The 22520-nt window shown below is 35.8% G+C and overlaps 1 protein-coding gene across 1 annotated transcript; it reads left to right on the top strand.

Annotated features, from left to right (window-relative positions):
- The first annotated feature begins 3532 nt into the window (after nt 1–3532).
- On the top strand, nt 3533–5245 carry LOC133882746 (uncharacterized). The gene is made up of 2 exons (XM_062321962.1): nt 3533–5083; nt 5166–5245. The coding sequence occupies exons 1-2, from the start codon at nt 3751–3753 to the stop codon at nt 5222–5224; spliced, it is 1392 nt and encodes a 463-aa protein (XP_062177946.1). The 5' UTR covers nt 3533–3750; the 3' UTR covers nt 5225–5245.
- The last annotated feature ends 17275 nt before the right edge of the window (nt 5246–22520 follow it).

The following is a 22520-nucleotide window of genomic DNA, read 5'->3' as shown; positions in this document are numbered from 1 at the left end:
GCTAGCGATGTTATATTCAACTCGTAATGTATTTCGAAGGCTATGTTTGTTTTGACAAAAATGTACGTTATTAGGAAATTAAATTGATCCGTAAAATTCTTTTATTGATCGAAATTTATTACTTTAACCAAATACTTAAAAATAAGGAACACAGTGATATATGTATCTCGAACAACGTTTGAGAAAGTTCTCGTTTTTTATTACTAAAATTTCTTTTCAGTTTTTAAATTGTATTTAGGAGTTAGAGGATTCTTGGGTATAGGCTACAACTTGGCAAATTTAATTGTGACATATAATTACTTTGCTATTGCTTATTTTGTAGCTTATTTGTAGCTACAACTATAATTACAACTATAATTACATTAGAGTTGGTTATAATGTAGCTTATTTTCTCTCTCTAAAATGTAATACCATATACTTTATGTGGTATTCTTTAGGTAATGTTTGAAATCATGGTGTTAATCGTAGACTTGGAGATATTTTCATGCTTACAGCACTAGCAGCAGACAGATTTTTCTTAAATTTAGGGAACCAATATATATATATATATATATATATATTTTTTTTATCCAAATACACCACACAATAAATTTCATTAGTAGTGATGTTATGGTACTTTTATTATTATTATTATATATATATATATATATATATATATATATATATATATATATATTTTATTTTTCTTAGGCATATGTATGCATCTTCAAACTTAAAATAATTAGCGTACTGTTCATGCTCCGTTTGTTTCGATATAAAATATTTATTGAAAATATTATTCATATTTTTTAATGTTTGGTGTGACTGAAAATATATTCGATTTAACCAAAAAAGCTTATTTAGTTTTGAAAAATGATTTTCGTTTTTAAATTTCATATTTCTGAGTTTGAGCTTCTCTTTCTCAAACCGTCAGACTACGATCAGCAATTTTTCGCTAACCCTTATTTTCCGTACGAGCTAAACACCAAAAAATATTTCCTACGGCTAAAATATAGTTTCATTGAAAAAATTATTTTACCTCGATACACACATAGCATCAGTGTTAAGTGGAGAAAAAACAATTAGAATACATACGCCGGCCTCTCCATAGAGAAAGAGAGCTCAAGCCCTGTTTGGTAACCCTCTCTCCTCAAGTATGAAGAATTTTTTTTTTTTTTTTTTTTTGAGTAGTTGTAAAAAGTGATTGATATGATATAAAGTATAAAGAATTTATATGAAAAAGTGGAAATTTTTTTTTTTTACTTGTAATGATTTTTTTTATTTAAATAGTAATAAAAAATTGTTGATGTAATATAAAAAATTAGAAAAATTAAAAATGTTTTGAAGTTGATTTTTTTAAAAAAAAGAAAAAAAAGAAAAAAGGATGAGAGTAGGGGAGGGGAGCCTTTTTTTGTGGGCCTTGCCATTTTCTTTGATTTAAAAGTCAAACCCTGGCCACGAGCTGTGTGTTATTTTCTATTTATTTTATAGGCTAAATAAAATATTTATGCCAGTTGTGTGGTATTGTATTTAGGAGGCAGGTCAAACAAACTTTGAATCATATAATATTATCATTCAGCTGGCGCAACCAAATATAAAAATATTTATTTATAGAGCTGTTATATTATATATACGTACGCATCTCAAACATTTCTCTAATATTTAATATTTAATATGGTGCAGCTAGCATCCGAATCTGAGATTCATTTCTCCGCCTTCCATGGATCGGAAAATAATAAGATAATTAAAAATATAGAATTTGTTCTGGAATTTAGTGATGAAAGAAATTAACTGTCGTTGTTAAGTATATATCCCTGTGATAAGAGAGACCATGTTCTTATTTTGGATCTCTTTGTTATTGAACCGAGCTCAGTCGAGTATGTTCTTATTTTGGATCTCTTTGTTATCGAACTGAACTGAGTCGAGTACTGAATGTTTAAATTTGGTTCGTTTAATTTTTTTCGAACACGAGTCGAGTTCGAACTTATTACCGAACTAGATAATCTGCTCAATTTCTATTCATTTATTTTTTTTAATGATTTCAAGCTTGTTCATGAGCTACTCAATTTATGTCATTCCATATATAAAGTAAATGTCGTGATTGTTTAATTTTTTAAAAAAATTAATACTAATATTAGTTACTTAATTATGGTTAAGATTTATTATTTGAGTAATTTGAGAAATTAACTCAAATCTTAAACAATCTAATATCATTTTTATATGTTTATCTTATAGTATATTTATACATTCATATATACACAAATGCACTTATATCTATATCCAGACTCACAATTACAATAATTCAACTTATATATATTACCTTACTAATAACATTTTTTTTTTAAAAAAATAAAAATAAAAATGAGTCACAGGATTCAAGAATCAGTACACAAAAAAAGGTTCACAATGGTTGAAAATGCTTCGAACCAACCGTAGACTTTGGAGTAGGATACGAAAAGCGTCTCAAGGAGGCAATAAAAATTGTACATGATTTTGCGAAGAAGACAGCTGGCCGATGCAGACAGAATTAAGATTGTTCTGACAGTGTATTACAGCAGCAGCTAAAAATTATGAATTGAAGATAGAAAAGAGAATTCAGTAAGAAAAAATAACAAATAGGGAAGAGAAAAATCTCTTTATGTCTAAGGTGGCATGGTCTAAAAAAAAAAACCGAATGAGGAGGGTCTAGAGTTTATCCTGGACCATCTTATAGAGAAAATCCGCATATATAGAGAAAAATGGTTCATTTCTTAATTTAAAAAGCTATTTGCGTACAACTATTAGTTCGAAAGAAACTTCAAACATTAATTCTTATGCGATCGTTCCAATGAAACTTCGAACGTTCTCATGTTGCAAGTGTTTAAAGATTATGTTATTTTTAAAAACATTTTACTTATTAGGAAATTTGCAATATTTGAACTTATAAAAATTGTGGTAACGTCATTTGTCATTATTCTATTTTTACTAAAAAGGGTTACTAATTAGTTGAGTAATGCTAAAAGTGACTTTTTTATCATTCTTGTGTCATTCCAAAAATAATGTGACTTTTAAAATAACTACTTAATCAAAATTAATAATGATCAATCATAAGCTTAATAGTGATTTTAAAAGCCATATACTATTTTTTAAGAGACGCAAAAATGACAAAAGAATAATTTTTAACATTACTCTTATTAGTTAAGGTATTAAAAAAGAACTCTAGACACCTCTTGCATAATAATAACAGCCAAAAAAAAAAAAAAAACCACTTTTAGTCTAGTTAGGACCTTTAATTTTTTAAAACTTGTTGGGAAGATATACTTTTTATTGAACGTATTTGCTTCTCTTTTTCTTTTCTTTTTTCTTTTCCATATCCTTTGTTTAATTGTTTTACATTAGGTTGAATTCAACAGCTCTTTGAAGAGATATAACTCAGTAAATATTTACCATTAGTGAGTGTTAACGTAGGATTGAAAGTTGATCAACCAAATTAAATTAAACTGTTACATTTATTTTTTGATAAAGGTGCCCAACCAAACAGTCAAATTTATGAACCTGATCTCCAGAGAGAAAGAGAACTCAGATCTCCAGCCTGTCTCCAGGCCTTGAACTTTTAAACTTGATCTGATCGGGCTTGGGGAGGTGAAGTTGACTTTGGTGGTGATCAACACCAAACAGCTGACACGCACCACGATCTTACTATATACTTCATGCTGTGCATATGATCCTTTCACAAATTCAACGATAACCGTCGTATTGTGCTTTGTGTGCGCAAGAGAGCGAGAGAGATATATGGAGTTCGAAGGAGATTGCAGTCTATGGCATCACTTGATCTTCTATGAGGAGCTAGAAAGCGATGAGGAGAATTTTATTATTTGCCGGCGGTGCCAGGAACCGTTATGGGGAGGTCCCACCTACAAATGCTTGGAATGCAACTTCCACCAACATAAATCATGCACGGAAGATATTGAAATCGACGAACATGATTTTGGAGAGAGACACCACTTGATCTCCGTAGAAGAGCTGGATAAATACAATGGTGGCATGGAGGAAGTTGTTTGTCCGGGATGCCAGGAACTAGGATTCGGTCCCGCTTACAAATGCTCCTTCCCCAAATGCACCTTCTTCCTTCACAAATCCTGCTCTGAACAACTATCCCATGTGGTACAACACAACATGCACCCAGAGCATGCCCTTTTTCTCCAATTGCCATCATCGAGTAATTATTGTCATGTTTGCTACGAATATTGCCATAACTCCTTATTCTACCGTTGTTTCACCGGCTGCCATTTTGACATCGACATTAAATGTTTTTCTCGTTGGCGAATTAGTGCTGAGGATTGCGAGAAACACTCACTCTTTCCCATGCGGAAGCAGATCCAATTCACTTGTGAAGCTTGTGCTGAGGAAAGCATGGATATTGCCTACCAATGTAGTGTTTGCCGAGTCTTGATTCATCTTTTGTGTGATCGTTTTCCACATACCATCAAAATTAGTACACATGATCACTCACTCACTCGGACCTATACTCTTCATCAAGTCAAGAAACAGGAGAACGTATTGTGTAGACTCTGCCGTAAAAAGGTGAATACAGAATACGCCGCTTACTACTGTAGAAAATGTGATTACATTGCTCACATGGAATGTGCAAATTATTATAAAGTTGAAGACGGGGACCAGAGTGAAACCCCTGAGGTGGATGCAAATCAATTGGTTCATTTGGTGGAAGGGATTGATGTAGCAGAGGATGAAAGAGCTAGCCCTCGGGAGATCAATCACTTCAGTCATCCACAACATAACTTAATCCTCAGCAATGAAAGGCTCGTAGATGTCAAGCGCTGTGAGGCATGTATACAATTTATACTTTCTACCCCATTTTACAGCTGTGCACAATGCAATTTTTTTCTCCATTACAGATGTACTAAATTACCTGCAACCATTAAGCGAGGGCTAATTCACAATCATCCACTCACCCTCCTCCCACAGGATGTGAATGCAAGTGGATTGTTCTGGTGTGGTGCTTGTGAACGTTATCACCATGGCTTCGTATACACATGCGACGAATGTAAATGGTACAACTTAGACGTTCAATGTTGTTTAATTCCGGAAATCCTTGAACATGAAGGTCACCAACACTCTCTCAACCTTGTTATAACATCTTTTTCTGAAACTTGCAACGGCTGTGGTAAAAAAGGTGTGAACTTCAGGTGCACTCATTGTGACGAGTTCACCTTGTGTTTCAGATGTGCAACTCTTCCACTCGTAGCTAGATATGAATATCATGCACATCTACTAAAACTCTCTTATACTCGTGAAGATGATTCCGATGAAGAATATTATTGTCTAATTTGTGAAGAAGAAAGAGATCATCCTGATCATTGGTTCTATTCTTGTGTAAAATGTAAGTTCACTGCTCATTTCCAATGCGTTATTGGAGAGAATCCGTGCATTAACTATGGAAGAACTTTCATTGATAAAGATCACGAGCATCCTCTCGCTATTGTCCAGAAGACTAAGCATTCTCCTCCATGTGATGCATGTGGTAACTCTTTTGTTGACATGGCCTTAGTATGTAGTCAATGTAAATTTAACGTCCACACACGGCGTGGAATTTGGCAGGAAATTAGTTGTTTACCTAAACAAAGTACAAAATAGTGAAGTTAACTTTTTTTACTATGTATAGCTTAAGTAGTCAGCACATTTTCATGTGTTTGAGAGATACGGAGAGCCTCATTTTATATAAAATCTTTTTCAATATGCATTGATTTGGATTGAAACTTTTGCTTGTATATATATATGTATATATATATATATATTATTTGCAGTTGTTCCTGTCTCTAGCTACTTCCCATTAATGGTATTAAAAAAAAATCTTGCTTTACCTCTTTCCAACATTCCTGTGAGTGTTAATGCATGTTGTTTTTGGCTTGGCAAATTAAGATCGATAGCTTGTACGTGCTTCAAATATTTTCAAGCTTCATTTTACGACTTCACCATCATTGATGTGACATTAATGAGTAAAGTCACATATACAATTAAGTTGAGATTACAATTTTTTTAAGAATGAAAGACAATTAAGCATTTAACTTATCAGATATAAGATTAAAATAAAATAAATACCAGCAAGAAACAGTAATTAACAAATATGATCAATAATATAATTGCTTAAATAAACTAATATAATTGCAATGTTACAAGTTAAGAAATTTAATGTTTGGGAGGGGATTCTTTTAAGTCACAACTTCTCATAACATCATGCTTGATTTTGGTCCAATTGCACCTTAAAATCAAAAGATATTTGTCATTAAAAAAGATTCTCAAAGTCTTAAGCACTAACAATTTAATCTGATCATAGAAATTATTTAACCAAAAAGCACTGTCCAAACTATGATAAACACTTTTGGGTCAACTTAGAGAGAGATAACATGATCACTACAAAAGAACTCGCATTTTGTGACTTTTTTTTTTTTTTTGGTGTCGTTTACAACAAGCGACATTAATTTTTGAGATATGTCATTTCTTTCAAAACAATGTAATTTTCACGTCCTTTACTTTTAAAAGACGCTAAATTAAAAAAATTTACGTCATTTTTTTATAAACATTGTGAACTAAATAAATTACGATGTTTCGTAAAACAAACGACGTAAATTATTCACATCGTTTATATAAAAGGACGTGAATTTCCGAATCTTCTTAAAAAAGGACATAAATTCACATCACTTTTAAAAGAAATATGGATTCACGTCGTTTGTTAGGAAAATGACATGAATTATTCACGTCCTTTAATATAAAGGATGTGAATTCGCGCGGGTCTTCACCTCAGCCCAATCCTCACCTCATCACGTCTCCATTTCCGATGGAGACCTCATCGCCAAGCTCGTCCCCAAGGCTCCACAATGAGCAAGACCCTAACCAAATTCGCCTTCCATACAGCAAAGGATGATTTGCCTGAATGGCCTGCGGAGCCAATGACTTGCTTAATTACCGAAATCGCCTTCCATACGACAAAGAGTCCTCTCTATTTCTCTCTCTCTTCGACACACACGTACACACTCACTATCTATGTTTGGTTTTGTAAAATCAAATGGCTATAAGGTGGTGATGATGATTTCATAATGTAAAATCAGGCACTGGGAGATGACAGTACTGTTTCTTGGCGAGGCGACTACGAGCATCCTGTGTGAAAAATGACTGTTAGGAGGTGGGTCTGGGCTGGCAATGGGAGATCTGGTGGGCGAGGAGGTGTCAGGGGTGGATATGGTGGCGGTGGTGGGTATGGAGGAGGTAGGTATGGGCCAGCGGTGGTGGCGGGAGGAGTCGCACGAGTATCGGGTGGAGAGAGAATTGAGAGAGAAAAGCGTGAATGAGGAGTGAAGAAGTCCGTTGCAGTGATTATGTGAACAAAATATTAGATTGTTAAATCCTATCCAAATTTTCAAAATACTCGTGTGTTTATTTTTTCCAATTCTCAAAATTTTCTGTTTTATGAAACTAAGACATAGAAAATGGCCAAATGGTTTTTATATTGTTGTCAAAAATCGATAATATGGACTCTTCATTATTTTTACAAGCGATCCTTAATGTGGATTTAACTCGTTGTTATCCCCATTGTTAAATATTCAATACCAAAACAGTGTGTTAACACAACATATCAAATGTTAACAATATATTCCCATTTCAAATCAAATAAGACATTTCCCACGAGCAAATAGATCGAGTTGCGTTTTATTTCACTAAAAAAAAACGATGTTTACTGCTTGACCAAATGGCGTGAGCTTTTTAGTTAAAAAAAAGCACGGGTTAAATCTACCACTTTCTGGTGAAATTACGTTGAAATGTCATTTCATTTTTTTATTTATTTATTTATTTATTATTATTATTATTATTATTATTTTTTACAGCAAGACCAACGATTAAGATGAATAATGGCTAAGGTTGTTTGGGTTTGTGATTTTAAAATGTGAAATTTGATAAATTGATTTTTAAAAACATAGTTAAGCATTTGGTAAAATCGCAGATAGTATCTGAGTTTTGAAAACTTTATTTTTTAGTACCTGAGTTTCAATTTGTATTGCAGATGATACATAAGTTTCAATTTGTATTTCAGCCACCCCCTTGGTCGGTTTGGGGTGGCCGAACCACCCCCGTGGCCATTGGCCCCATGGACAAACCCTCAAATTCGAGCCACCCCCAAGGGCCAAAACCCATCAATTTTTTCTTTTTCTTTTTTTCTTATATATGTAGTGCCACATGTCAACCTCAATGGTTGACACGTGGCGGGTCGTTAAATATTGGACGGAAAAATAGATGGAGGTACCAAGTCCGTCTTTTTCCAAAACTTAAGTACCATCTGCAATACAAATTGAAACTCAGGTACTAAAAAATAAAGTTTTCAAAACTCAAGTACTAAAAATGTATTTAACCCTTAAAATTTTGCGTTTTCAAAAAAGCATTTCCTTGATTGTGATTTAGGAAAACAGATTTTATTGCTTTTCAAATCACAATTTTATAAAACATAATTTCCAAACGATTTATTTTCTACGATTTTGTTTAAAATAATATTTTTTGTCTACGAAATCGCAATGTTAAACACAACCTAAGACTTAGGCTAAGAGTTATTTATTTAATATAACAAGGTAGAATTTGAATTATTTATTTAATAAAAATGGGCCATGTTATAGTTATTGCAAATATTTATGGATGAATATCACAGTGTTGTTCTGAAAATTTAGGGAAAAATGTAAAATTTGTCCATGTTGTTGGTCTAATTTATAAATCACTCCATGTGATATAAAAATTAACCGAGACATTCCCGTGGCAGGCGAAATTAACAAATTACTTCCCCAAGTCAATTTTCATTTACTAATTTGACAAAACCCCTTAGGTTGCCACATCATACTCAGTAAAAATGTGACACATGTTACATTTAATGAAAAATTATATTAATATATCAAAAGTTAAAAACTTATAAAAAAAAAAAAAAAGAAAAAAAAAAAGAAAAGAAAAAAAGTATACCATATGGAGTGGGCCGGGGTTGGCACGCACCACTCCAACCCCATTTGGAGTCCAGGGCCCAGAGTTGGAAGTTGGCTTCGAGCCATGTATATTGTTTATAAGAACTAAGTAGAAAAGAGAGAGTGAAGTAATTATATAACTTCTTTAACGGCTAATTAATTACTTTTCACATTTATGTGTAAAAAGAGAGAGAAGCTTATTTTAAATTATTTATTTCGACATACATTGCTTACGACAAACTCCTTGCTATATATATATATATATATATATATATATATATATATATATATATATATATATATATATATATATATTATTCGATTCTGTTTGGATGTGTAGTTCTTATTGTTCTTTTACTGTGAGTTGTTTTGATAAAATAAGTGGTTTGCAATTCTTAACCTGGCGAGCGTGAACTTTATTACCATTAATTTTACAAAATCTTTTTGTATCTTTCTAATAATGAGGTATATTTTAAAATGGTCATTTGACCAGAATTCAATAATGATTAATTATAAGCGCAATGATAATTTTAAAAGTCATCTTATTATTTGATTGATACAAGAGAGACTTGTAAAATTACTTCATTTATTAAGTTGCTGAACCGATTAGTACTTTTCAAACTGTTGTACCGGTCACATGGAAGTTAAAAAAATTTTCAGACTCATGTTATCAACTTTTTAGGTTCATAGATAAAGAACATTAGCTTATTAATTGATCAAGTTGGCACTATTTTTTGGCCCATAATTGGCCATGTTTTGGATCATTTTCGGTTTATCGTTGCTAAAGGCCTATTTTTGCTCACTATTGCAAAATACAACTAACTCCGGTTACCATTACCTACCGCCAACAACTCTAATTATTGTTGTTGGCTGCCATCATCTCCGGGCCTCTGGCCTTCACCGTTGACCGCTACCATCTCTTGAAAATAAAAATAAATAATAAATAATAAAAAAGCCCACTTTTTCGATCTCCTAGTCTCCAAATCTTCTTTTATTGTGAATGTATTCGTCTATTACATAGCCATCAAATTTTTTTCTCTTTCCTTGAGTAGAAAATGAAAGCCAATTTCTTTCTTTCTTTTCTCTTTTTTTTTTTTTTATTTTTTTTATTTTTTTTTATTTTTTATTTTTTTTTATTTTTTTATGACAAAGAGAGAGATGGACGTGGGTGAGCAAAACAAAACAACATTATTTGTGTCAGTTTTAATCACTTTGTGGTGGGATTGTGATAGAAACCCAAGTGGCAATCAGAAGTACGTTGAGAGAAAAGAAGGGGACGTGTCCACTAGTTCTACTGTGACAATTAAGGACTCTAAGAGTTTTTTTTTTTTTTTTTTTGAATAAGGACTCTATGAGTTGTTCTATTTTATCAAGTTGTTATTTGGTTGTTTTTCTTTCATTGGGTTTGTCGTATCTAGAGAGTCCTAGGCCAATGTTGCAAGTAAAATAAATTGAGCAGAAAACGTTTTCTTATTTTTATAATATACACTGCCATACATAGGACCTTATATACAAGAGGACTAAAGACAGAAATAGAATGTTACAGAGATGCTATCCCATGATTCATGGGATTGTCGTATACAAGGGAATACATATTTGACTTGAGGCACACGGCTGTGTTGATGTTACTATAGCTGTGCGATCAGCTATATCTTGCCATATGAGTTGCTGCATGATTTGTGGTGATTGTTGATATTGCATGATTGGTGGAAATTGACTGCATAGAATCTGGGATTGCAGAATCGGTGGAAGCTATTGCCTTGCTTGGTGCATATGTTGCAGAATCAGTGGAAGCTGTTGCCTTGCTTGGTGCATATGTTCTAACATCCTCCCGCAAGCTAACGGGTGGAGAACACACGTGTAGCTTGTCACGTAGAAACAGAAATCGAGAAGTAGTGGTCAAGAGTGGAGATGTACCGAGTGTGGATATCCTTGTTGACAACCTTCTCCCTAATGAAGTGATAATCCACTTCGATTTGCTTAGTGCGAGCGTGGTACACGGGGTTGGAAGCCAAAGATAAAGCACCTAAGTTGTCACACCAAAGTGTAGGAGGAGTAGAGAGATAAAGATGAAATTCTTGAAACAACATTCGAAGCCAAAATAGCTCTGCGGTGGCCAGGGCTAACGATCGATACTCAGCCTCTGTGCTGGATTTGGAGACAACGGGCTGCTTCTTGGCACTCCAGCTGATCAAGCAGGGACCAAGGAAAAGGGCATAACCTGTTGTGGAGCGCCGGTCATCTGGATTGCCTGCCCAATCCGAGTCACTATAGGCATGCAAGTGAAGTGAGCCCCTGCTGAAAGAGAGACCATGGTTGATAGAGCCCTTGAGATATCTGAGGACCCGTTTGGCTGCTGTCCAGTGGGTAGTGGTTGGAGAGTGCATGAATTGACATAACTGATTCACCGCAAAGGAAATGTCAGGTCGGGTCAACGTGCAATATTGTAAAGCTCCAACCAAGTGTCGATATTCTGAAGCATTGTTAAGGGGATCACCATCATGTTGAGACAATTGAGAGCCAGCTGGAAGAGGTGTCTTGGCAAGCTTGGCATTAGTCATTTTTGCACGAGCAAGCATATCAACGATGTATTTGGATTGAGATAGGTGAAGACCATGAGGTAGGTGCTGCACATGAATACCAAGAAAATAATGCGAGGGACCAAGGTCTTTCATAGCAAAGGACTGCTGCAGCTGAGTAATGAGATTAGTAATAGCATGGAGAGAATTCTCAGTCACTATAATATCATCAACATAAACCAAGAGAAAAATATGGACATTAGATTCATGGAAGAGAAAAAGAGAGTAATCGACTTTAGACTCAGTGAAACGAAGGCTAAGAAGTGTGCTGGCCAGCTTGTGAAACCAAGCTCTAGGGGCCTGTTTGAGGCTATATATAGACTTGTGCAATCTGCAAACGTGCTCAGGGAATCTGCTATCAATAAAGCCTTGAGGTTGCTCCATAATGACCTCCTCTTCTAATGTTCCATGAAGAAAAGCATTAGAGACATCGAGTTGTCTCGTGGGCCATTGAAAATGGACAGCAAGAGCAAGGATAGCTCTTATGGTAGAGGCCTTCACTACTGGACTGAAAGTGTCATTATAGTCAATCCCATCTTTTTGTTCAAAACCCTGTGCCACCAAGCGAGCCTTAAATCTATCAAAAGAGCCATCAGCCTTTTGTTTCACTTTAAAAACCCATTTATTGGTGATAATATTTTTGTGAAGAGGGCGTGGGCAAAGAGACCAGGTCTGGTTGGCTTGGAGAGCAGTGAACTCTTCTTGCATAGCTTGTCGCCAATGAGGAGAGGTCACTGCTTGAGAAAACCGTGAGGGAGTTGGAGGTAGGAGGTTGGAACTGAGATGAGAGTGCAAGACCATCAAAGGGTGTTTTGTGGAAGAAAAGAGTTTGTAATTGGAGAAGGTCTTAGGTCTTCTTGTACCATCCTGGGAACGAGTAGTCATAGGATGAGTAGAAAGTGTAGTGGAAGAGAACAAAGGGACAGGCTCATTTGACAGAGGTGAAGGCACGATGGGTTGTAAAGGTGAGGGACAAGTAGGAGGAATAGGGTCTGCAATAGGTAAATCAGAAACAGGATCGGATAGGGGCTCCTCAGGGGCTGGATTGGAGCAAGGAGAACAAGCGTTGGGTTCAGCCAGTAGGTTAGGTGTAGTAGGAGCATCCTGAGGCTGCAGAGAGGTGGCAGGAGCTTGGCTAGGCTGAGTATGATCAAGAAGAAAATCAGTAGGTAAAGGAACAGAATTGCATGTGAGAGAGGGAGAGGAACTTACCTTGGAGGGAGCAAGAACATTTGCAGCAGACCCGGATAGGGATGATATCCAATCTTCACCTGGAAAAGTATTCTCATCAAAGATGACATGACGGCTGATGATTGTTTTCTTGGAGGTAGGATCATAGCATCGATATCCTCGATAATTCGAGCAATAGCCTAGAAAGAGACACCTTTTGGACCTGTACATCAATTTATGATTGTTGTATGGTCGGAGGAGGGGATAACAAGCACATCCAAAGACTTTAAGAAATGAGTAGTCTGGATTTTTTTGTAAGAGTTTGACATAGGGAGATTGATGCTTCAGCACTAAGGTAGGCAGTCTATTGATGAGGTATACCGCAGTGTTGAAGACATCAACCCAATGGCGGAGGGAAAGTTTGGATTGGGCTAGAAGGGTGAGTCCAGTCTCAACTATGTGCCTGTGTTTGCGCTCGGCCAACCCATTTTGTTGGGCTGTGTAAGGACAGAAGATTCGGTGAATAATGCCATTGGTACTAAAAAATGCTTGAATTGGTTGGAAGTAAATTCTCCTCCCCCATTGGATTGAAATGCCATAATCCTTGTAGAGAAGAGATTTTCCACTAGACATTTGAATTTAACAAAGCACTCAAAGGTTTCTGATTTATGTTGCAATGGATAAATCCAAGAGAAACGTGAAAAATTGTCAATAAAGATAACATAATAACGATGTCCACTATGAGAAGCAACAGGTGAACTCCACAAATCAGAGTGTATTATTTCCAAAGGAGCAGCAGTTACATTATTTGATTCAGAAAATGGAAGACATTTGGACTTGGCTAGTTGACATGATTCACATAGGGAGTCATGTGCAATAGAACCAGTGATGTGAAGACGAGCTGACTGCTTGAGTTTATTGAGAATAGGAGGTGCTGGATGACCTAACCGACGATGCCAAATGATAGAAGTAGCCGTGACTCCGAGGAAGGCAACAACGTTTCTGGCTTTATTAACTGACTTGGAAAGGTAGATTGGATATAATCCATCCCTACTGGGCCCTTGAAAAAAAGTCTGCCCTGTGAGGTCGTCCTTCACAAAGAAATGAGAATCAGTGAGTATAAACCAACATTTGTTATCCACACAACTTTTGTATAGATAACAGATTGGCTGCTGCTCCAGGGCAATGAAGAATATTATTCAATTTAAAAGGAAAATGGGAGTTGTAGAGGAGAGAGGAGCCTGCATGGGATATTGGCAAACCTGAACCATTGCCTACAGCAACCTCTTCTTCACCTTTAAAGGGTTCTTGCAGTTGCAGATTCTCTATTGCAGCAGTAACATGATTGTTTGCTCCACTGTCAGCATACCAGGGCTGATCATTGGAATTCAGCAGCAGGGAGTTGGGCTCTAGCGACCATGGCTGTCAAGTGTGAAGGTGGATGTCTCCCTTGATATGAGGAATTCATTCTGTGGAAACAGTCCAGTGCTTGATCGCCAGACTTTCCACAGATTTGGCATGGGGCCCTATTGTGAGACACAGAATTAGTAGCATTGTTGAAATGATTTTTGGAGTAGAAATTACCATCTGTGCGCCTCTGATTAGGCTGGTGGTGAAATTCTGTGCGCCTTTGATTAGGCTGATAGTGGACTTTCTGATGCCCTGCAGATTTTCCCTTATGATAGTTGGAACTTGCTGGTTTTGGCTTGTGCGTATAGAGGGCAAAGTTTCCTGATTCAAATGATGGTGGTGCCTACTGGTAATTTCCTAGGAGAACTTCATAGTTGAGTAGTTCAGCTTGAAAGTCTTCAAAAGTCATGATGGAGTCACGAGTAGAAAGATTGAATGAAGTGATGAATGGCATGAAGGCAGAGTTGAGTCCACCTAGAATGTAGGAGAAGATCATCCTCTTCTACTGGTTTTCTAGCAGCTGTGAGTTGATCAACCTAGGACTTAGCTTGGCTAAGGAACTCAGAACATGAACGTGATCCCTGGTTGAGAGACTGCAATTGCCTCTTCAGATAAGCGACTCGGGATCTGGATTGAGAGGCAAAACGAGTAGAGAGGGAGGTCCAAACTTGTCTTGCTATGTTTAGTCCATAAACAGAGGACATCACAGTTTCAGACATAGTGGTGTTGAACCAACTAAGAAGGTATTGGTCCTTCTTTTGCCAAACAGAATATTGAGGGTTCACCATTGTCGTAGGCTTTCCAGTGTCATCGACTAGAAACTCAGCAGGGCATGGCTCAGTGCCATCTACAATGCCCAGGAGGTCGTGACTTTTCAAGAATGGCAAGAATTGTTGTACCCAACTTAGATAATTTTGGCCATCTAGTTTAGAAATTTGTGGGGTGAGACTAGGTAAAACAAAGGTATTGGCAGTGGGTGTTGTGGGTAAAATGGGAGTTGTGGATGAGGTGTTGGCAGCGGAGGTTGTGGATTGGGTGTTGGCAGCAGAGGTTGTGGATGAGGATGCCATGGATACAGGTCAGGATCGAAAGGAGTGATCCACAAGGCTCTGATACCATAAAATAAATTGAGCAGAAAATGTTTTCTTATTTTTATAATATACACTGCCATACATAGGACCTTATATACAAGAGGACTAAAGACAGAAATGGAATGTTACAGAGATGCAATCCCATGATTCATGGGATTGTCGTATACAAGGGAATTCATATTTGACTTGAGGCACACGGCTGTGTTGATGTTACTACAGCTGTGCGATCAGCTATATCTTGCCATATGAGTTGCTGCATGATTTGTGGTGATTGTTGATACTGCATAATTGGTGGAAATTGACTGCATAGAATCTGGGATTGCAGAATCGGTGGAAACTGTTGCCTTGCTTGGTGCATATGTTGCAGAATCAGTGGAAGCTGTTGCCTTGCTTGGTGCATATGTTCTAACAGCAAGGATTTTGGTATTTGGTTAGAATTTAAGGCAATTTGTAAAATACTCATTCGTGAATTTTAAAGTGTATATATATAATTAAAAAAAAAAGGGGGTATTTTTTTTTTAAAAAAAAAAAAAAATTGACATGATTTTACTAAAAATTGTAATGGGTGGTTAAAATTTAAAATTTTAAAAAATAAAAATTGAAAGATGGATAACCTAAATTAACATTTTTTAAAGTTTGAGATCATGATTGCAAAAGTAATGAAATGATTAGAGATTGTAATTTGTAACTGAAGTTTTCACTAGATTATAAATAGGAGGTCGTAGCAGTGATATTCAGCATAAAAAAGAATTATTAAATCTTGTGGTTTTTCTCCTTCCCCAATTGGAATATTGTGGTATTTCCTACCCGAAGAAGTTATTGTGGTCTCTCCTATTCAAAATGACTTCAATATTATCAATATATTTACGTTATTAGTTATTGAGTTCCATCAGATTGGGAAGATGATAGCCATGCACTGTCACTCCTACCCTTTATCCACGCAGAGACCCCTAACGAGAGAGCATATATGAGACTTACATTTACAAATAAGTAGATAAACAGTTTAAAATTTATATGGACAAGTAATTCTCATATATATGTACTCTCAAAATTATTGTTTAAATTGGAGATTCTAATTCCTTGTTAATGCTTTTAAGAATGTAATTTATTTATTTTTTTTGGAAAAAATGTTATAATATAACATAAATATTAAAGTAGTTTTCAATATTTAGTGAGTGTATTGAAAAAGTTGTTCATATGTGTATGCATGTGCATGCCATCATGCAAACATAGTAGATTTTCATTTGGCTAATGAGATTTATACATATATTGTCTTTATGTGTCAATTTCACCTTTCTTGATCACATACATTGGGATGGGATGAGATGATATTTGTCTCACTTTCAGATATTATTGTGTTAGAATAGTATTAAACTTTAATGACAATTATAAAATTGTTGGTATTTTTTTTTTTTAAAAAAAAAAAAAAAAAAAAAAGGTGGCAAGGGGAGGGGAGGAGATTGTCAAACGGAACCATTATATGTTTTGCTGAACTCAATTGTTGGATGAATGACAAATTGTTGGTCATGCTCCATCTCATATTCTCATCTCCATTTCAATATCTAAGTTTTCGATTTTTATTTTTATTTTTATTTTATTTAAGACTTGGTTAATATTAAAATTTTCCTGACGACCTCAAATAAACATGCACACATCTTAAAGAAGATGAATAGATTTTTATTTTTTATTTTTAACAAACTCAACAAATTAAAATAAAACAAACCCCAATCACTAAAATTAATCAAAGGAATAAAAAGATCTAATATATCTATTTTAGTGTCAAGGTGAAAACCCTTTAATAAATTGTTAAAAGCGTAATTTTACGTGTAGACCTAATATTTTAAAAATCCACATTACAATTATTAGTCAAAAACAGAATAATTTTAACTAATTTATAATACAGAATCAAATTATGATCAGAGTTGGCAGTTATGCAAACTTGGACCTTCTACTTTGTGCTATATATTGATTTGCTTCTTGCTAATTAAGATTCAAATTAACTGAAAATAATTGGTAAAGGAAGATTCAAAAGGAGACAAATTCCTCCAAATTTTCAGAGATATTCTGGTTAAATTTCTCATACTTGTATTTAGTTGATACAATGGTTAAATATAATAAAAAAAATTAACTTCTGGTTTTAACCCACATAAACAAAGGCCACAACCATAATATTTGGATTAACCTGCATTGACCCTTGCATTATCTAACAAATTAATTAACATCAGTCTTCATACTAATTTATAATACATTGCCACCCTATGACTCAACTCATACTAAAAGATCTCTAGTATCCACCTCATAACAAAGAACTGAAGGCACTATATAAAGCAATCAGAAGCAGAAGTTCACAATTTACAAGTAATAGCAGCAAAACAATAATTATATTAGGGTGCTTGCTAGTATATACAGGATAGCCAAAAATCAATTTCTTGATTTCCCTTGATGCATACTTTTATTAGGCAGCAGGTTCATGTCCAAGCTACTGCATTATGTTAGGATAACCAATTGTACGCAATTTCAATTTGCATAGGGTTTGAGGACATATATATGTATACAAACCAACCCTGCCATCACAACTCCATTTGAATGACAAGAATAATTTGGCCTTTCATTTTCTTTTTTCCCCTTTTCATCATACTTTTTGGAGGGCCTGCCAACTTAGAAAATGATTCTGGTCCAAGTGCAAAACATCAAAATTTGGCCCTGATGGGGACATCGGACACAAGCCACCGATCACAACCTGGCTCTGATACCAAAGTTGACGCAGGACAAACACAAGATTGAGAAGAGAGTGAAAAGAGTGAAAAGAGAGAGAAAAGAAATAAAGAAGAAGCCAAGAAGAGAAGAGAACATAAGCCAGAGAGAAGAAGAAGAAGCTCAGGAGAAGATGACAAAACCATGTGATCAATAATATTATTCATCAAAAGCTACCAAATACATTAGAAAATTCTGTTTTTCTTCTCTCTTTCTCTTCTCTCTTTTCATTCTCTTATCAATCTTGTGTTTGTCTTGCATCAGGACCCTTGTTTATTGTGATAGTTTCAAACCCAGGATTCTATGTGCACCTGGATTAGACAATGAGCTAGGTGGCACTTTCTTTTCAATGAATATACTAGGAAATAAACTTCATTAAATTTGCATAAATCCTTTTCTTTCTTTTTTTCTTTTTTTTTTTGCATAGGCAACATAGATGTATTTTTACTGTGAGCAATAAAAATAATACAATAATTCAAATATATAAAAACTATCTCCCAATATCATACACTCATTATCAAATGATTTTGCCTCGTCTAACTATGTTGTGTGGTCCTATATTGAAACTGAAACCTCCTATCGGATAAGATGAAGCGACTCTCTTTGGAGCCTCTAGCAATGGATATGCCCATATAATAGTGAGGGACTTACCCATGACCGATTGCCATGTCACTTCTTCTCGCAAGCACACATGGTTGCACAATCCCAAAATTTGGGATCCAACTCTCGACGCCCTCACACAAGGATTAGCTTTGGTACCGAGCTCATAAATATCTCTATTCCACAGGGAGTTTCAAATAATAATTAAGATGCTCACAATCAAACTTACTCTGTCTCATATTTCATCATAAAATTATCACGTCACATTGGCAATTAAGCCAATGCCTTTCCAGATCAAACCATACAATTCACATATTAATTTCGGGGGGTTGAGGGGTGAGTCATCCCTCTCGCGCACCACACGTCAGGTCTATTTTTTATTTTATTATTATTTTTTTAAACCCAAAAGCCCCAGGAGTTTTTCAAGATATTACAACTCTCACCATCATTGATATCATTAGCATTGATGAAAATTCTAAAATGTATGAGAAAACTCGCATATATTAAGTTGAGATTAATATATATGAGATGACTACCGGCCGGTCACGTGGACTCTCGATATGTAGTTAAAACTCTTTGCAACTACTTTTCTCATATATACAAAGTAAAAAAAAATACTCAGCTTATCAACTCTTGAGGTTCATAAATCATACATAAAGATCATTAACTGCTTAAATAAACTATTATATATATAATTGTAATGGTACTTACAACATAAAGAAATTTAGTTAATGTTTATATCTTTCAATAATATTCTTTCTTTTTCTTTTTCTTTTTCTTTCCTGGTATTATTGAACTTTTGTGACTGCTTTTAATTAACAATAATTTATCGTCTAGTAATTCCTTTTAATTTTTTTTTTCTTCCTGAAACTTATTGGGTAGGCTTAAAACAGGGTGAAAGAGGCCAATTTGCAGCCTTAGGAAGGCCCTGCTTTAGTGTTGGCCATGTTTTGGACAATTTTTGGTCTATTGTTGTTAAAGGTCCATTTCTGGTCACTGTTGCAAACTACTACCGTCTCCGGTTACCGTTACCGTTGCCGATCGCCACCAACTCCAATCATCGCTGCTAGCCACCACCAACTCCAGCAAGTTTCCAGCCATCATCTCCGATCTTCGCCGCCAAATGCTACCATCTCTTGCAAAAAAACAAAAAGCCCATTCTTTCTACTAGTCTCCAAATCTTCTTTTCTTGTGAATGTATTCATCTATTACTGCCCTCACCAGTCACCACTATTAAATTAAGAGCCCTCACCAGTCACCACTATTAAATTAAGAGCCATTGAAGGTTTTTTTCTCTTTTGTTGAGTGTATATATATAAATAATTAAAACCTAATTCTATATAATTACGTTAAAGAAGGCCCCACTGGTCCACATTTTGGACATGTTTCCTTGGTGGGCTGACTCTCCCCTTCCTTCGTCAGCGATGATATATAGTGCTTAATATATTGTATGTCGAAAATATTGCTGGTTTTCTTTTGGGGAATGGTATTTCAATCAACTCATGGGGTCCCAGACTCTAAGAGAAATCAAATGTAACATGTCTATGGAGTCAGTGACTCAATTGTATAACCGGGTGAAGCCATTTTTGGCAGTCATTGTTTTGCAGTTTGGTTATGCAGGGATGACCATAATTTGTAAGTTTACTCAATTACTCTGGCTTGGAGGAAAGGGACATTTCCTTTTGCTCAAGAGGAGACAGATGAAGAGGTCTAGGTTGAGGATTCCACTGAAGCAAGGACATCCGTTAAAGGGTTCGATTTTATAGATGAAAGGATCACAAATGGTGATTGGATTAAAAAGCCTTGCGCAGATGTAATACATAAATTTCTACGGTTACGGGTTGGATTTTGCATTGAATATTGAATGGTTGAATTTCAAAAGAAAAGAAAAAAAAAATAACAATTTATGGAAAGCGATGGTCACAAATGGTAATTGGATTAATGAGACTCGCACAGATGTAATACAGAAATTTCTACGGGTTGGATTTAATATTGAATATTGAATGGTTGAATTTCAAAAGAAAAAAAAAATAACAATTTATGAAATGCAAATACCGATTAATAACTGGTTTTTAATAACCGCATAATCGTTGGTTGCTAATAATTGCAACCTGTACTCGGTGCCGGTTGTGAGTACCAATTGCAGTTATTTAAAAGTGAATAACCGGATACCCTAATTGCGATTACGGTTATGAGGAATGAGTTATCCGGAGAGAGCTGATTTCCAAAAAACTGAAAAGTTTGTTCAAAATCTGATGAGTTCGGTGGGTTCTGATTGTTTTCTAGCAAAATTTCAATACTACTAGCACATGAAACTGAAGAAATGAATGCATTTTGATTGACCCATTTGGGAATTCTCTTGGAAATGGCCAAAGATGAGAGCTTTACAGCCATTGAAGCAGTTCATGAACCCTCTGTTTTCTCGGGAAAAAAAAAATTTCTCGGGAAAATTTAGTAATGTGAAGGAAAATTCAAACGAAGAGGGATTATTGACCTGAGATTATGAGAAGAAATCGATGCTGCAACAGACAGTGAAATACGCAGAGGCTATTGAAGCAGATTGTATCAATGAAAGATTTGCCCTCTTGGATTTAATGTTTATGTGTAGGAAAGCCGGGGTTTTGTTACTTTGCACCCATATTTCATTTGCAGTTTATTACAATTGCCAGCAAAGCCTATGACAGGGTGGAATAGAATTTTCTTGAAGCTATGATGAGCAAGTTGGGTTTTGATGCTAGGTGGATTCGGTTGGTAATGGTTTGTGTTCAATCTGTTTCCTACTCGTGGTCGTAAATGGGAAGCCGGTGGGTCATATTAAACCGACCCATGGTATCAGACAGGGGGACCCCATCTCCCCCTATCTTTTCTTGCTTTGTGCTGAATCTTTAAGTTCCCTCATTCAACAAGCAGTTAATACGGGGGTGCTCACAGGGGTTCCCACATCAAAGAGAGGGTCGAGGCTTAGCCATCTGTTCTTTGCAAACGACAGCATGGTTTTCTGTAAGGCTAATTCTGTTGAATGGAGACGCTTATTCAGAATTCTGGGCACTTATGAGGCGGGGTCGGAACAGAAGCTCAATATACAAAAAACGGCTATTTTCTTTAGCCGGAATACTAGTGCGGAAAAGAGGGAGGAAATCCTATCTTTATCTGGGCTTACAGAGGCTAACCGTATAGATACCTATCTTGGCTTGCCATGCCTTGTTGGGAAATCTCGGGTCAAAGCTTTCAATAATGTAAAAGACAGAATTTGGAAGAAGCTGCAGGATTGGAAGGTCAAGTTTCTGTCGCAGGCGGGGAAAGAAATTCTACTTAAGGCAGTAATCCAAGCCATCCCTACGTACAGCATGAGTGTGTTCCAGCTTCCTATCACCCTGTGCAGAGAGATAAACAGCATGATGCAACGTTTCTGGTGAGGTCATATATCAAAGAACTCGAAAATAGCTTGGCTGAGTTGGGAGAAAATGGGATGTGCAAAATTGGAAGGGGGTTTGGGATTCAGAGATCTGGTCTTGTTTAACAAGGCATTGTTAGCTAAGCAAGGATGGCGGCTACTTCAAAATCCAGATTCTCTCACTGCAAAAATTTTCGAAGCCAAATACTATGAGAACTCCTCTTTTTTGGAGGCATCATTAGGGAACCGGCCTTCCTTTGCTTGAAGAAGCTTGTTATATGCAAAAGAGCTTATTATACATGGGTCTCTTTGGCGGGTGGGAGATGGAAAGAAGATTAGGATTTGGGGAGACAAATGGGTGCATAGTCCATCTTCCTATGCTATTCAATCCCCAATTAGCAGTCTGCCAGCGGAGACAAGAGTTGCTACTCTTATTGATTTTAACAGGAAGGAGTGGAATTCGGATCTCGTGAGGGAAGTGCTTAGTGAGGAGGAGGCGACAAAGGTCTTAAATATTCCCTTAAGTCCGGTTTTTTCTATTGATCGTCTT

The sequence above is a fragment of the Alnus glutinosa genome, chromosome 11 (assembly GCF_958979055.1).
Source record: "Alnus glutinosa chromosome 11, dhAlnGlut1.1, whole genome shotgun sequence".
Classification (NCBI taxonomy): domain Eukaryota; kingdom Viridiplantae; phylum Streptophyta; class Magnoliopsida; order Fagales; family Betulaceae; genus Alnus; species Alnus glutinosa.
The sequence above is the reverse complement of the archived record's forward strand: the minus strand, read 5'-3'. Positions and strand labels throughout refer to the sequence as shown.